Here is an 18,070-nt window from a genome sequence, read left to right as displayed (position 1 = left end):
TTACATTTAAGGGAATAATGAAACCACTATCAAATTACATGGTGCCAAAAAAGTTTAAATGATGTTCTACTATGCATCTATGGATTGTAAACAATTTTTTTATGCATCATCCACCCATGAATAGGTTAAATATGTTAGAAAAAAAAACAGCCTTCTTTTTAATTAAGTACTGATTAAAATGCATTTGAAAATATCTATGAAAACTTAGAAAGTGTTCAAAATAAAGAAAAGAGACATTTCTTTACGTCTTATTAAAGAATAATTAAGTAAAAATATATAACAAATGACATTGATATTTTGATCTCACTGTTTATTTAATACAAATACTTCATGCAGATTTGTTTTATGAATAAAAGTATCTATTTTTAATAAACTAATTTCAAAATGTATGAGAATTTTTAAAAGATTAAGCTGTAATTCACTGTCATAATAATATATTTTTGTTAAGATATTGTTACAAATGCAGTAATTTTTAATTACAGAAACTCAAGTTTGTATCATTATTGCTATTACTGTATAAATTATTTAATGTAAGAAATTAAAGGCACCAATTTATTTTTACAAAAAATGATTTTGTATTAATTTAAAAATCCTATAAAAACACTTAACAATGTCTTTTTTTTAATTTATCAGCATTGCTAAATGAAAAAATACATTTTGGTTATACAAAAATGTATAACCAATCTATATAAAACTTTGTTTTATATAGAAAAAAGTTAAATATTCATTATACAAATTTCTAATTCTATATATATATATATATATATATATATATATATATATATTATAGGTTAACCTAATGGGCTATCATCAAAACACAGAACTTTTTGAACAACCAGAAAGGTTACCAGTTACCAGAAGAATGTGATGGATAGTTAATAGTAATTGCACAATAGACCAATTTAACAACTAAATGACACAAAAGCAAAAATGACTAAAATTCAAAAGCTATTAGTCATAATATATAATGCAGGATTATATTTCTGCATTAAGTATCTCACACTGATTACATCATTTTTTCATTACGTATCTAACATTGATTACTTCTACAACAATATTCTATTTTTGCTTCAATTTGTATTCAATTAACATCCGACCATTTTACAAAGAACATGCAGGTTCTTAAACAAAGAAATATTGCTTTTTAAACAAAACCAACTTCATGCAGATTGAAAGCCAGCTAAATAACATACATAATAACCAAATCAGTTCAATCATTATCTGAAATCCATTATAATTAAAAAATCAATAGAAAGAAACAAGTAATGCAGTTCCCTAGAAGTGTGATATGCATATCTGTCTAATTATTACAACAGTTGTAAATATATAAGATTATTATATTTTAAAATCGCTAACTGAATCACAATTCAGAAAAATGTGTTGCGGGCTACCACAATACAGCAATGTGATGTAATGTCTTAAGTTTGGTTCTTATCCAGTAGAGCATACAAGTATTTATATTTAGTACTTCTATATGAATGCTTAAAAAATTTTAAATACTCTGCAAATAATTATTAATAAATGAATTAAAACAAGAAAACAAATGTGGAACTAAATTTTTAATTTTTTTATAAGGCCGAATCTATACTGCCCAATACCATTTTATGAAAAGTTATTTTCCTTTAGTTTTACTTTATAATGGCTCTGAACCACATGTCAATATGACTAAAGCAGATGCTAAATTATAATATAATGCATAGTATATTTAATCTCAATCAAAACAAAGTTTATGTTATATTAGCAGATTAACGGATATATAAAATAATGAGACTGAATATTACATGAATACAAGCTTTCATTTGGAGAGAAGGTAAATTAAGTAAAGTTAAAATAATTTCCCACTAATTGGGTCACATACAAAACCCTAAACAATTTAAATTGTTATAGGGACTTGGATAAAATTAACTTTGTTTTGCTTTGCTTTTGTCCATGATAATCAATGATAAGGATAATTTAAAACTATATTTAATATTTTAAACAAACTGAATCAAGTTAATTAAATATATTTTTTTAAAGTTTTCTTTTAAAGGGACAAACACTAGATGGGTTACTGTTGCCAAAGCTAACAACCAATACATAGTCATATGACAGATGAATGTAATGCAATAAACATAATAAAAAATTTATCAACTCTTTAAGCAAGACACATAAACATTATATTATTTGGGGTTATACAACTCTCAAAGGCAAAACGAATTAAACAAAGGTGGTTACAATTCCTCATAAAAAAAGTTATTTCTTAATGAATTTTAAAACAAATATAAACCTTAAGTCAATAAAAACCTACTGATAGATACATAAATTCATTTATAATCTTACACTCACACATACACATGCACACATGCGCACAACAATATATACAGGGTCATTCACGGGAACCGCATGTTTTTAAAATAATCATAAAAAATTGAATATTTACTTTAAAAAAGTTTTATTGGTACTGAAGCACTTGTTAAATCAAAGCATTTGTTACTTACTCATGAACGAAAAATTATGTCCAGCAAGTGATATCCATTTTGGGCAATACATTGTTGTAGTCTTTCACAGTAACTGGCCTCAATTCTTTGCAGCATGTCTACATCAATCTGGGTGACGTGATGACAAATTGCGATCTTTAGGTCCTCCAATGTACGCGGTTTATTGTCGTACACATGCGATTTCAGAAACCCCCACAGAAAAAAATCACAACTGCTCAAGTCGGGGGACCAAGGAATGTCACCGAATCTGGAAACGTTCCGTCCCGGAAACAAGTTACGGAGAACAGCCATCATTGCCCTCACTGTGTGCGCTGTAGCTCCATCCTGCTGGAATAACAAATTTTGAAAATCGATTCCCCGTATTCAACATCGCAATGTAACGATCAGCTGTAACAGTCATTTTCTTCAAAAAAATATGGTCCAATAACACCGACCTTTACTATTGCACACCAGACAGTCACCTTTGGGCTATGAAGTGGTCTCTCGTGAAGCTGTTGTGGGTTTCTTTCTGCCCAATACCGGCAATTCTATTTGTTGACGATCAGATGAAAATGGGCTTCGTCACTCATTAACAATAACAAATTTTCATTGTAATCGCTGCGTGAAATCTTGCTCGTTTAACTGCTGCACGACGGCTATCTTGTAAGGATGGAAATGCAGGTCTGTATGCAGAATTCATCTTACCGTACTTGTGCTCATTTGAAGTGCTGCTGAATGCCTCTGAATAGAGCAGCGTGGGCTTCTGACAATGGCTTCCCTTACTCGTTCAGTGTTCTCCGGAGTGCTAGCAGTTCGTTGGGGACCCGGTGGTTTTTTCTTCAATATTGAACCACTTGTTCGAAGGTTGTTTACCCATCGCAATATTTTGTTACGAGAAGGGATACTTGCATTACGATGGATATTAAACTGACGGCGGAAATCTCGTTGAACAGCAGTTACGGATTCGTCATTTCGCACAAAACTGTCATATCCGTACAGACATTGGTCTAGCATCCACGGCTCCATCTCAATGACTAAAATGTAAATGCTATGAACAAAGGAAACGTCAGACACCAGCCATGTGCCCCTCCCACCACGAACGCCCGAGTACAACCCACTTCAAAAACATCCGGTTCCCGTGAATGACCCTGTATATAAATCAATATTTTAAAAGTTAAGAAAAAATCCAACAGATTTCAGAATTTAAAAAAACTGTATATTTCAGTCACATCACCTGAACACAAATTCTGTGAGGTAGTTTTAATGTACACAATTCAAAATTACTTAATGTACACTGTTTAAAACTTATCACTTTAATCATGCTTAAAGCCCTTCAGCATTTGATGTTGCTGTTCATATCCTGACACCAGCTTACATTATTGGTGGTGTTTTTGTGTGAGGTTTGTTTTTAAATCATATCATTTTAGTTATGCTTGAAGCCCTTCAGTGATTGGTATTGCTGTTCACATCCTGCTACCAGATTATATTACTGGCAGTGTTTTTTGAGTTTAGCAAACATCTATCTACATGGTCAAAAAGTGTGTTGGATTTTAATTTTACCTGTACATTTAGTATATTGTTTCTTTGCTTATATTTTCATAATATTAAGGCATGTTAATATAAAATCCAATTTTTGTATATATGTAGAATATATAAAGGCCTTTTTAATGTTGAAGGTTTGTGGTCTGAATAGATTAGATGGTCGGCAAATGCTGACTCTTGCAAAGGATGAAGCATAGGTATTCATAATTTCATTTTTGAAGCTTCTTCTCATTTGATCAGTATACAATATTTTGCATAGACTGAGCAGTTTTGTTTACTTACATTATTCAATTTATAATAATTTGGTCTAGATTGTCATTTAGAAAATTGATAGTTTTTTTAATAGTTTTCATCACCTACCACACATAATGAACAAAAACTTAGTAAACGTAGATATTCTAATTAGTTTACAACAAGCCAGGAAGAAAATTTATAAATATTCTATTAATTAAGGTCTGACATTTTTCTTTTTAAAGAAAAACAGCAAAGTTACGTATAAAAAAAAATTAACAATTTGAAAGTTGATCTTCCAAAAAATCTAAACTTAATATATAATCCAGGATATAGAGTTAAATTTATCCAGAACCTGAAGGTAGCTGTGCTTATTGTAAGAAGTGGTAATGAATAAGTAACTGCATTATAATCCATTTTTACTGGCACCTAGAAATAAAAAATTCTTTTCAGCTCGCCGGAAGGTGGAGGTAGATTTCACCAGGGCAAAATAAGGATAGGCGAACTTTGATTGTATGAGCTCAAATCAAACATTACTTTCCATGTTTTATGGACACTATGTTTTCTCATTAGTCTAAAAGGTATTGCTAAATTTATCAAAACTTCATGATTTTTCCTGAATGGTTTGACAACATACCCATTTGAGAATTAGTGGGAAATTCTAGGTTTGTCTCTTTGTATTGATAAAAAAAGACAATGTTTTCAAAAGGTTTTATTTAAAAACATGTATAAATGTAATAACAGTGACGTTGAGAAGATAATCCAAAAGTAAAATAGGCCTACATTACCCATAACTGTCACTTGCAAAAATTAAAATATACACCATACTAAGTCACGGCAGTTTAAATGCATTCACTTCAAATTCATTCAATTAGACAATGGTTTCATATGCTAACAAATTTCACATGTTTAGCATATAGGAAGCCTCTTCTTCTTACAATTCCAACAATATTTTGGTCATCCCTTGCCATAATAGTTGGTCATATCAAAAATCATTTTTAATATTAAAATTTTTATAAACTGTTTTTGATCAATCTTATTTTTATTTTTTTTTTTTTAAATAAAAAAATAAGACTTACGATTTAGCATAACTCTTCATTTATAATAAATGATAATTGATTCTGTAGCACAATATCCTGAGATCTTTAAAATGAAAGGGGAAGTATTTTCAAATCTTTGTTAATCCATTACAACAAACAAGACTTTATATAGCTCAAAAACTACATTAAATGCCACTATAAAACAATATATTCAACATAAAACGATTTCACTTAATAAAAATAGAATTGAATAAATTTTTTATTAATTATGCAATGAAATCAAACTAAAAATCAGAAATATAATAATTAATTAATAAATAACAAGTAAATTAATAATGAATAAACTTACCTCTGAAAGAAATGTGATAATAAATGATGTAATTAATGCAACTGAAAACAATTTCCCTGGTATTATTCCATCAAGTGGCCTGAACTGAGTATCTTTATATTGATGTTTTATAAACAAAATACTAAAACAAATTGTATAAGAAGTTTCATAAAAGCTATTGCATCAATAACAATTTAACTGTTATATATTAACATATGAAATCATACATTGTTATAAAACTCATACCAAATTAAATATCTGTTCACAAAAACTAGCTGGTTTCAGTTTTCAAGTTACACAGTAGCTTGCAAATTAATCTGAGCACAAGGAATTTCTAGTTTATTTCTATGTTATGGCTACCACTGCTTGACACACTTTTTTTAAGTTGGCTATAATGTGAGGTTTTTGTTCTTTGGTTATTTCATTTTTTATTAAAAAATCAATTTTCATATTTTTTGTTCTGTCTTGAATTTATAATAAGGGACATAACTCCAAGAAAGCGTTTGAAAATTGTTTCTCTTTCTAAGCATACCAGTATGACATGTGATATGTGGAGTTGAACAAGGGACAGTGAATGCTATTTTAAAACTATTTTTAAAAAAAATTATTACTTTTCATCCTAAAAGAAAGGCAAATGTGGCCATAAAAGAAAAACTACTCCAATATAGGATTGATTATTAGTGTGAAAAAGTAAACTTGATCCAAAATTATCTGCTGTGGGCTTAAATAAAGAATCAGCAGCCAGTGGAATAGATTTAGACATGACAACTTCTTGCACCTAGATGGAAAGCTCATTGGCCAGCTAGAAAGCAATGTGCAAAAAGAGGCTCTTCTGGGCCAAAACACATAACTGGACCAAAGAAGACTGGAAAAATGCTAGGTTTTCCAAGTTACATTTTTTATTCAAGAACAAAGGATTCCATATGTTAGAAAAGTATCAAATGAAAAAATAACACCAGCTCATTTGCAACAATCAGTTAAATATTCCCCATATTTAACTGATTGAAATATTAACAGAAAGAAATGTTTTGTGATTTCCAGTAGATGGTACGTTGAAAAGTGATGGATGTATCAAGATTCTGAAGGAAAGGGTTTGACACAACTTCAAAACAAATTCCTACAAGGTAACAGAGTGTTCCAACAAGATTTGGCACCATGCCATTACTGCCACAAAAGTGGAACATTTTTTTGAAGAATGAAACGTGCTGCCATGGCCAAGAAACTCCCCAGACTTAAATCAATTGAAGATCTTTGGGCAATAGTAAAAAAAACTCTCAATTATACTACAAAAATTGACCTCAGCAATAATATCGATATGAGTTAATGATGAAGAAATCAAAAAAATGTGTAGTACACTTGTTGAATCAATGCCAAATCATGTATGCAAAGAATAAAGAAGGAAATGATATAATTACTAGATATTCACAAATTGTGCAGGTATGATTTTTTCTAAATAAAGATACTTTTTATTAAAACATCTGTGTTTGAATTAATTTGCATACAACTGTAACATCTAATTTTAAAAATTAAATAAACTCTACTATTATGCTTTGCATTTATACAGAACACTGTCAATAGCATGGATGGAATTACAAGTAATAACAACAGTATTTCTGTTGCTCATAAAGCTAAATTTAAGTTAGTTTAAGACAAATAATATGTTTTAATATAATATCAATAATAATTCACTTTGTAGTAATTAAAGTGAACTCTTGTGGTTACATTTATAGTAATAAGGAATTAGATGAACTGATGAAAAATTTGTTTTTCTTATACCTACCTGTCATCCATTCTGCCTGTCTAATTATTTTTATTTTTTTTTTATTAATCACTAACCAACATAATTCTGATGCTCTAAATTCTTTCTTTCCTGTTAATTCCTTATACTATCAGAAAGCAATTGTTTCTCTAAGCTAAGTTTCCAGCATTTATTTGTCATCAAGATAAAGTGAAGTTCAGAGATTGTATTTATTAACTGAACTCTTAATAGAAAAAATATCAAAAATATGTGGTATTTTATTTACATATATAACACATTACTGATTTTGTATGAACTTTTTGAATTGCTTTATTACAAAACTGCCCAAAAAGGAGTGTAATGTACTTAGAGTGTATGTTTGTAACCTGGTTGGAATTATTTCTGTAACAAGTTTTATCATCATATCTTTCTATTTTTGTTTAACTTCTATGTATTTTTTTCTAAACTGGAGGTGACTTTATATAAGAATTTCTCTGGTTCCATTACGGAGGCCAAACTAGATAATACTGGGATACGACTGTGATCTAAACATTAATACCTATACACTTGCAGGTTTTCTTCGGTGATACCTAAACATCCCTCTCCAGAGTGAAGAACATATGGAATAAACTTTTTTTATTTTTTATTTTTAATTATGAATGTTTGGCACTGAATATAAAAATTATAAATATGAAACATGACAGTTTTTGTAAAACTTATTATCTCCATCAGTAATTTAAGGAGCACATTTTAACTGCACTTTAATTATCCTTTATTAGTAATTATATTATATTAAAGAGCAATGTTTGTCAGCAATTTTTTTTTTGCAGTTGTGTTTTTTAATTTTTAATGTTTATCTCTTGTTTTAGTTTTTAATTAAAATTTAATTTATTTTTAGAATTAAAAGAAAACCATAAAAATGAATATACTAGTAAAGTTTTGAAAAAACATGTAATATTGTTCAGCATTCTTGATGCTAAACACAGATTTGCAAATTAGAAGAACCAACAAAAGAGTGCAAGAATTTCATATCCAATTAAAGACAAAAATTAAACACTGAAGTTATGGCAGCATGGGGGCAAAAGAAACCTGAGTGGAATTAAAATTTGATAGTTCTCATTTGAAGATAAAATATTGAGATTATAAAAAAAGAATCATATTGGAAGCCAAAAACACACCAGTCAAAAGGAAACTATCTTGTTAAGTTTTTCAATCTCAATTAATTATCAATCTGAATTAAATCTTGCCCCTGCCAAGTTACCAAAAAATATAATTAAAATTTACGATTGGCTACTTGTAGCATATTATTGATGATGCAACAAGTGAATCATGTCATAGGGAATGCATCACAAAGAGCTAAAGTAATTAGTCAAGATGAGACAATGGACAAGTGAAAGTAGAAAAGATGCTGAATTTATTACTGCAAGTGTGAACCAAAAGCATATATGCAACAAATCTTCTGCATGAAAATGATCAGTCTCAAAATGCTGTTGCCTCCTGTCACTGTAGATGGAAAAAAGATTTTAAAATGATAAAAAAGATGGGGCTTTTAAAGTAATCTAAGGCTTCTGAAATAGTTTTTATCTGATCACATTTAAATTATAGTTGCACCTGGGTATTCAAATGATAAAAGTATTTCTTCCAAAGTTAAAAAAAAATTATTGAGGAAAACACTTTTCTGGTCTACTACATGATTAGTACCACAAAAATAAACAAGCTACCAGATTGGATGTTAACCTATAACCTACTATACACAAATGGGTGTTAAGAAATATTGCACAAGAAAAATTTATAGTAGTAGATTATTTAATGCTTGCATAAACTGTTTGTTTACCAAAATTTAATTAATTTTATTTCACAATTATTTTCTAGTCAAAAAAAGTTTACTTTAAAAATATTACTTAAAAAACATAAAATACTGACTTTTTAAAAATAAAAACAAATTCTAAACACAAATCTAATGATAAATTAACTCTTTCACTGTTCATTAATTTAGCCTCTAACCCATTCAGATTCCATTTCTAGCTAAAAGAATTAAAATTTCAGTTTTAGTCTAATAAATGTATAGTTTCCATCTTATAAACATCATATACATCTCTGTAAATATTTTTCACAAATACTGGGATAGGTTTTATAAATAAAATGAAAATAAACCTCCAAAATTATATTTACATTGACTATCAAATGTTTAGCCGTATTAACAACCTTTATACAAATTTTAATCTTTTTTTATATTTGTCTTGTTTAAAATTATGTTCAGCAGAACAAATATTTTAAAAAGCAATTAATTACAAAGGAAACAAAAGATTTTTGTAAATCCTTGTAATAAGCAAACAAAAAGGTGAACTAATATTACTACTATTTTTACATAAATGCATAAGAATTGAATTAATGTGAGTTAAAATATCTACCAGATTTAAAATGAAAAACTCAATTTTTTTTATACGCTTAAGGCTTATTCACAGAAGATATGTAAACAAACAAAAATACTAACTACTAACAGCTGAGTATTCAGACGCTATGCTTTTGTGTATTTCACAAGCTATCACAAAGTGAGAGCTCATATCCAACTCAGTAGTTTTTTGTTTTTGTTAACTATAAACTATTTTAGAAAGAAGAGGTAGCATAAGATCAGTACAGCAATGTTCTCTAGTATGAAATTTAACTATTCAAAATTATGAATAATGCTCAAAATATTTTTAAAAAACCAAAGATTTTATTTGTGTTCATATTTCAATTATGTAGATGAAATTAAGTCTTATACAAACCTATGTGTTATACGTGCAATCATATTACAGCAATTAGCCAATATAAATCCAACACTGCCAAAGAGTGTTGTGAATAACCACGAGACCAAGAGAAAACCAACTGACAGTATTGCCATCCAGTGATTAAATCTGGAATAAAAAAGATTATAAACCAATAAAGTTGAGTCACAAGAAAACTCTGAGATATATTACTTCTAAAGAGAGATCCATTACTCAAAACAACCTTAATACTAAGGAGTGATGAATATAAGAAAAATGTGAAAACATTTTTAAATGTATGTAGATAATTTAATTTTTGTTAAAAAACCAATTATCTGGAGAAAAATTACTTTAAGAAGGAACCAGAGGAACTTTCCCTACAAAATAAAAAAAGAATAATCAAAATCAGGCTAATTGGTAAAAAGTAGAACTTGAACATTCTAAATATAACACAAAATACAAATGAAGCCCCAGTAATTTTTTATAAAGTTTTTAACATTGTATATAAACAACTTACATAATTGAAAGAAACCAACTCTTTACTAATTATTTTATTTTTTTTTTACACAAACTAAGTGAGGAAAACTTAGGGTATAACTCAGGAGGGAAGACTAGAATATTTAAATTAAACAGTTAAAAAAAAAAAAATTTTTCACAATTAATTATTGAATGATATTAATATGAGTAAAACTGTAAAATATTATGACATTAATATCATATCAATATCTCTTTAAGAGAAGAAACAAACCCGAGAGATTAATACTCAGATACACACTTCTACTTCTTTATCCAACTAAAGATTAGGCATTATAATTTTGTCAACATTTTCATATCTTTTTTTTCTGGGATTCTCCCAATTCTCCTAGACAATGGGTGAAATAATCAAGATCACATCTTACCAAGATGTCCTTATTTGGCATTCTCCTGATGCTAAACCCACCTTTCTCTGTACTTTAATACATTCCTACTTTCACTTTCCCTCCTTGCAAATTCATTTATTAACAGAAGAATTCATTCTTATCATTTAATGTTAATGGAAACAATTTATAAATTAGGATTACAGTTAATTATCTCTTGTGGATCTCATTTTTAAAAAAAATGAAAGTAAGTACTTTTATAATGAACTGTGAACAAATTTGAAATGGATAGTTGATTTTATTAGCCAAAACAAACTAAATATGAATATTTTTTATCATTTTATACAAGTAAGACATTTCAGTAAATAATTAGATGAGACTGAAATATAATTCTGATAAATACTAAAAGAGTTATAAGAAATTAAGTTGGATAAAATACACATACCAAATTTTAACTTAAAATTGTATGTGTATTTAGCATAAGTATATATATTTTTTTTATTTTTCCCTAAAATTGATCCTTTCGGGAATCATATTCCTCTGCACTTTACAAATTATATCAATCTGATCAACGCAAGTACAGAATTAATAAAATAAAATAAATTATTTTTTTATTTATTTTATATATATATATATACTTTACTGAATTTAATATTTTTTTTTACATTATTGATTACCAAATAATTTCCAACCTAAAAAATAAACAAAATCTTTTTTATAGTTTCAGACAGAATTTTATTTCATATAGTGGAAAAAAAATTTGTCTCTTGTTTAATGACAAGATTCATAGCAAAAATATATTTATTCTTCTATTAACAAGCATTATAAAAGGAAAAAAATGGATATTTTATCTAATTAATAAATGATAAAATCCTACTACACTGATAAATGATAAACATATGAAAAAAATATTTCACAACCTTCCTTAAAATAAATATTTAAATACAGTAAAGCATTAGTAACAAAAATCATTAGTAAATAATTCAAGGGAAGCTAATTTGCATCCTTTAAATAATCGGCTTTTTGAATGGTTTAATCCTATTCTTCACTACTTTCTTTTCTGTCTAAATATTTTAATTTTAACATACATCTTATGTTTTTCATTTTCAGTTATCTGTTTAATATGTTCTAATCTATATTTCCTTAAGTAGGTTTTACCTTGCACTCATTCCTTCAAATTATAAAGTGAAATACTTATAATCTAGTTTTAAAGTCTTATAAATAATAGTAATAAATAATAATAAGTTTTAAGGCTTATAATTATGAAAAATCACATTACTACTTAAAAGCACCAAAGTCCAATAGAAATTAATTAACGTCAAATAAAAGCTAATTTTCATTTACCAGTCTGACAGGGTAAATAGTATTCCTTTTTGTTTTATATTAATCTTTTAACTCGCATCCTACATCTTCAGATATCTGTTTTACATATTTTGACATTTGCCTTTCTAATATTTCATTTTCTACTCATGCCACTATTAATAAATGAACTACATCTGAATTTCTCAGAACATGGCTCAAAGATCTAGTTAATCTTTTAACAAAATTTTGCCACAGATTTATCTACTATCCTGTTCACCTTAACACCACTTCATTTTGCATTTGATCAATTTACCATCCAATTTTCGACATCTGTTCTCTACTCTTTCTTTTCTGTTACACTATACTTCAAAGATATCTTTCTAATTCCTAGATCTATTTTTTATACCTGTTTTTAATTTTTACTTTACTTTGCTCATCCTCTAAATAATAGTTTATAGTATATTATGATCACCTAACTTAACATTTAATTTGATTGAACCTAGAATTAACTAGAATATACATATGCACAACCTACTTTCTAATAAATCACAAAAGCTTGTAAAGGCATGCTTTTGTCATAAGTCTACCCTACCCTCGAGTCGGGATAAGTTTTTTAATAAACTATAACAGAAGCGATTAAAATAAATAGAAGTTTATCTCACCTGTCAAGCTGTTTAGCATCCATTGTAGCAAGAACATAACCTTCAGCAGTACCATTAATTGCAATAAATAGTATAGCAAAACAGTGTGTGCGTAATAACATAGGTGCTAGACCTATAGCCAGTTTACTACCACCATACAATAATAATGCTAACCTTGTATATGCCTGACCGAATGCTAAAACAACTAAACCAATACTAACAACTGTCCTTAATAACTGTTTTAATACTGTTGATGCTTCATTTATTTGATCCTGGAATTAAAGAATATCAAACTGTTACAGACTAAACATAATTGCAACATGTTTCATTTTACAAATGAAATGCAAACAAGAATTAAATTCTGTACTTAAATTAGCAAAAGTTTACATATTTACCAAATTTTTACAAAATCTGTTCGAAGAGAGCGCCCTGGGTGATACACTTTTGTGCTGGAGTGATTACACTAAGTTGCCTAATGCAAAACGTTATTGTCAATGCCAATGATATCTTATATGATTGTCTTCAGTTCATCGATAGTATGGGAATTTGATTCATAAACTGGGAAACGTAAAGGCCATCACCCTACCAGATTCTTTTTCACAATCTCCTGACAAAGTAGAATTCTTTGAAAATTGTACGCTACACTTTTACATTAACAGTCCAACCAAAAAATATTGGCTGCACTATGTGATTACCAGAACAACCCACAATACACTGATTGTCTCATTGTGAAGTTGACACTCAAATATCTGATGAGGATTTTCAGTCAAATGAGATCTGGTGCTGTGACCAGAAAAATAAAACTATGCCTTGTTTAACATAAAATATGGCATCACAGATCTATCTGTCCACTGACAATGTTTTTGAGAAACTGTTACAATAATTAATACATTTTGGTTTGTCTGTTCTCTTAAAATTGTTACATAATACAGTATCAAATATAAATTGTGAAGAATCTTAACAGCAATATGAGTATTTTAATGGCTTTGTTGTGATAACGTACACAAATCTTTAGAGGTGTAAAAACTTTTCTTTGAATATTGGCTATGGACACAAGATTCCTTGCAGAAGGTCACCTCTATTTCATTTCACATTTGAAACAAACGCAGTTGAATGCCATTTGACATGTTTTCTTAAAGGATCCAGAACCCACATACATTTCAGCAACTCTCCTCAACCAAATAAGGCATTTTAGAAAAGCAAAATTGCAAAGAACAAAATTATAGCTCCACAGTGTACAACTGACAACAGACAAGTGCAGCAACATACACAACCGATAATGGCACTAGTAGTAGCAGCATTGAAGGTGATGCACAAATAAATACAATACCAAATAAATACATGATTTAACACCCATGTAACTCTGACCTAAACATGTCATTTAGGTTTCATGAACATGATTTTTTTTTTTATCAAGAACAAAAAGAATCCCAAGATAGACATAACAGAAAAAATGAGATACTTCTTGAATTAATACCAGTTTACATTTCAATTTTTTTTATATTGATCAGAATATGCTGCTGAAATGAGTGCGCAAAGCCTGTAAAAAAAATTCCTTACTAGTGATATTTCTTGATAGCATATAAGTCTGAATAACAGTTTGCAAGGCATACCTGAAAACAACACATCCAGTCTCAAAAATAAATAGAATCCCATGATTCTAAGCAGTTTACCATTACCTACTTTAGTAAGTTTTTTCTGGGCAAAAAACAGTTTTGTGTTATCATTGCAATTACTCTAACAGAAAGCAACTCTTAACTGGTGTTTCTAGAACTTAGAAGCTCTGCATGTATCAAGAAAAACTGGGACAAAGTGTAAAGCAATGGATAAATGTATCTCAAAATGAATGTATCAAATAAATGCTACATTAGGCATAACCTAAAATAGCAACAAGCAACATTTTACACGTTGATAGCATAGTATTTTTCATAAGCTACAAAATTTCCATTCCATATTCCTATACAAAATTTTGAGTTTCTGTAGTGAATAAATTATCAACTGTGTGGTAAAAGAAATAAAGTAAAATTATCAGAAAAATGAATAATTTTACAAGAAAAACTGATGATACTAATTCTGATTATTAAATTCTTTGTAATAATCTAGAGAATAAATAAGTCTTAAATTTATTTAATTTAATTAAATTTTACTGTAATACTATAATTGATGTTGTATGAAAACAACAGACTTTAAATATCATATAATTAATTCATTTTTTATCCAATTACTCTAACTTCTATCGTACTCTTTTATTATTTTTGTTTTACTCATATGTATGCAACCAGATACGTTTCTGAAATAAAGCTTCTTATTTTATTGAACAATAAAAGAAATGTATAATTTCATACATATTAAATATTTTTACATAAATTTACTCATATCGTTAAATAATTAATTAAAATAAGTTTGTAATTAGCATTCTGTAGTAACTTGATTACGATTAATTCATGTTCCACAAATAACTACAGAGCAGTTAACCTTTAGAGACTCTTCCTGTTATGTAAGAATGTATGGAAAATATTTCTATGCTTACAAGTTTATGAAGGAAAAAAACAATGTATTCTGAAAGACGTGGTAATACAACAATATCATAGATTCAGAGTTAAAAACACATACTGAAATTGGACAAAAGCAAAATGAATATCTATAACATCCTTAAGAATGAAAGATTATGAAATTTATGCTGCTAAACAATGTGTAATCTAGATAAAGTTTTGTGTGACTTCTGAATAATAAAAAGAAATTTATTTGCAATTACAATGTTAGTATTTTAGGATTGTTCATTGTTTAAATAAAGCTATTACACGTATTAAACAAGTTATTAATAGCATGTTTTAAATAAATAATAAAAATTATTAAAATTTACTATATAACTTACTACATTTTGTTCACTTATAGGTATATCCCTGTGAACAAGTTGAGAAAAGTAGAAATATGCACTTTCTTCAATCGGCCTAAATAAAAATCTTGCAGCTAATGAACCTAAATTGTTAACAACATCAAATACTCCTTGTTCATAAAATGATAGAATGGAAAATAATGTCATGATGTAGCGTTCACCTTCTGTAAGTAGTTGCTTTAAAACACCTTGTTTAATAAAACTCCATGTCAGTATACATAGTTTCCAATCTACAACTTGCTGAAAACAAACTATAATTAGAATTATTTAAAAAGTTCACTTCCAATAGAAAACAGCAAAAATATATATTGCTTAAATTTCTAGCATGTTAATCTCAATTAAATGAGATTGTTCAGTAGTTGAAAACATTCTATTAAGTGTGTATAATTCAAAATTATTACGCTTGAATATTAGAATAAAGATTTAAATATGAAACAATCAAAAACTAACAATCTATTCTTCTTAATGGCAGAAAGCCATTTCTTATTTTTATATTATTAATTATTTCCCTTTTCAATTCCTCAAAAATATAATTTCTAAAACTTGAACTGCACAAAATCTATTAGACCATTTTAATCTGAATAGAAAAGCACGTACAGCTGTAGTTTTCCTATAGTTTTTCACCTTAAATAAATAAACACTTTATTCAGACTATAACATACACACATTATACATATCATTTCAAGATTGGTAGGTTTGCTATTCCATAGATAACAAAGAGGAACTGCTCTAGCAGTTTCTTGGAAGGATCTTGATCCTTCATTACTTCCTATGAAAGATTCAAATGAAGTTACAATCAATGGTTTCCCATGGAATACGTGTCTCCCTAAAAAGCTGAGGATTTTAAATAAAAAAATAATAGTGTTAATAAGCTCATATTAATATATCATAAAAATAAAAAATTTAAGAAACAATAATGATGGAACTAAGTGGTGACAAAAAATAAATAAAATTGGTTCATGATAAACAAATAATTTTAAACGTATAACTGCTAAATATTTGAGTATGTATTGTGACTAGTAGAAAAGCTTCTAGAAATGGAAAGTGAAAGAACAATAAAGAGAGAAAAAACAAAGTATCTAAACAGACAAATCAATTTTAAGAGAAAAATTGAGAAATAATAGAAGGTTTGAAATCAAGAAAATTCTGGAAATAATTGTGAGACAAAGGATAATGTTTAAAAACAGAATATTTTGTTTGAATGGGCAAGGAGATCGATCAGCTGGTGTTACATCAAGGCAAGCCCTGGACCCAGTATCTGGGGACTAGTGTGTGTGATAGCATTCAGAACATCTAGCAAAGAGTACTTCACAAATTTACTCTATTTTGTGAAAAAATGCAACCATGTTTTGTTCTGTGTCTGAATGAGAGAAGCTGTGAATGAGTTTATTGTGAAAAGAGGTCAAGATCACTATTTATTTATTTTTAACAGCATAAGCTAGTTTCATTTTATAAATAGTAGATGTAAATAATAATGCATAAAGTTTAATTTTTTACTTTTTAATTGCAATCGCATTGCTGTAGTTTCTTCTTAAGTTTGCATTAATTTTTATTAGTTACTGTAAATTTCATAATTTAATAAGAATTATTGTTTGTGTTATAATTTCCTTATTTTATAAATTAAATATTAAAAATAAACAAATTATATATTGGCAAGAGTTTTAACATGAGCAATCTCTTAATATCCTTTATCAAACTGATAACATGGGACAATATATAAGTTCATGATAAATGAATATATAAAAAATTAATTTAATTAGTACTATTTAGAAACTCAAAAAGAGAGTAATGTTGATTCTATAAAATGTCATATTCATGAAAGTCTGTTGTCTGGTTTGATATAAATACATATTGTTAGTTTAGTAATACGTACTTCTTTTTAAAATCTAACATTGGATATTCATAAACATAAATATAACGGGTTTTCGAGAATTATAGACAACTTTGATGTCTTATTAGAAAAACAGTAATAGTCCTATTAATGAATGGTTGGGGGGGGTCTCTTTAAAAGGTAACATACAGTTTCCCTCAGCAAATACTAGATAGCACACTGATTGCATAAGTAACAGGAAACATAAGTCGCCATGAATCCACAGATAAAAGCATAATGCATAGAGAGGTTTATTGAAAAAAAATCAGACACACAAGAACTCGTGTAACATAAAGCCATCCTCTAGAACAAGTATTCGTTCATGGTATGATAAATTTAAAGAAACTGGCAATGTTAAGCATAAAAAGGGTGCAGGCAGACCTAGAACGTCAGGTGAAAAATGGAGATCATTCATCAGTCTT

The 18,070-nt window shown here is 28.2% G+C and overlaps 1 protein-coding gene across 1 annotated transcript in view; it reads right to left on the bottom strand.

The window, feature by feature from the left end:
- LOC142329288 (man(5)GlcNAc(2)-PP-dolichol translocation protein RFT1) overlaps positions 1–18,070 on the bottom strand; it is a 35,475-nt gene that overhangs the window by 3,123 nt on the left and 14,282 nt on the right. The window contains exons 5-8 of the mRNA XM_075373734.1: positions 15,758–16,018; positions 12,904–13,154; positions 10,104–10,232; positions 5,619–5,739 (exon numbers count right to left, since the gene is read on the bottom strand). Coding sequence (XP_075229849.1) covers positions 5,619–5,739; positions 10,104–10,232; positions 12,904–13,154; positions 15,758–16,018 — 762 coding nt within the window. The remainder of the gene's footprint in view (positions 1–5,618; positions 5,740–10,103; positions 10,233–12,903; positions 13,155–15,757; positions 16,019–18,070) is intronic.

This window comes from Lycorma delicatula, chromosome 8 (genome assembly GCF_047948215.1).
Source record: "Lycorma delicatula isolate Av1 chromosome 8, ASM4794821v1, whole genome shotgun sequence".
NCBI classification, from domain to species: domain Eukaryota; kingdom Metazoa; phylum Arthropoda; class Insecta; order Hemiptera; family Fulgoridae; genus Lycorma; species Lycorma delicatula.
The sequence above is the reverse complement of the archived record's forward strand: the minus strand, read 5'-3'. Positions and strand labels throughout refer to the sequence as shown.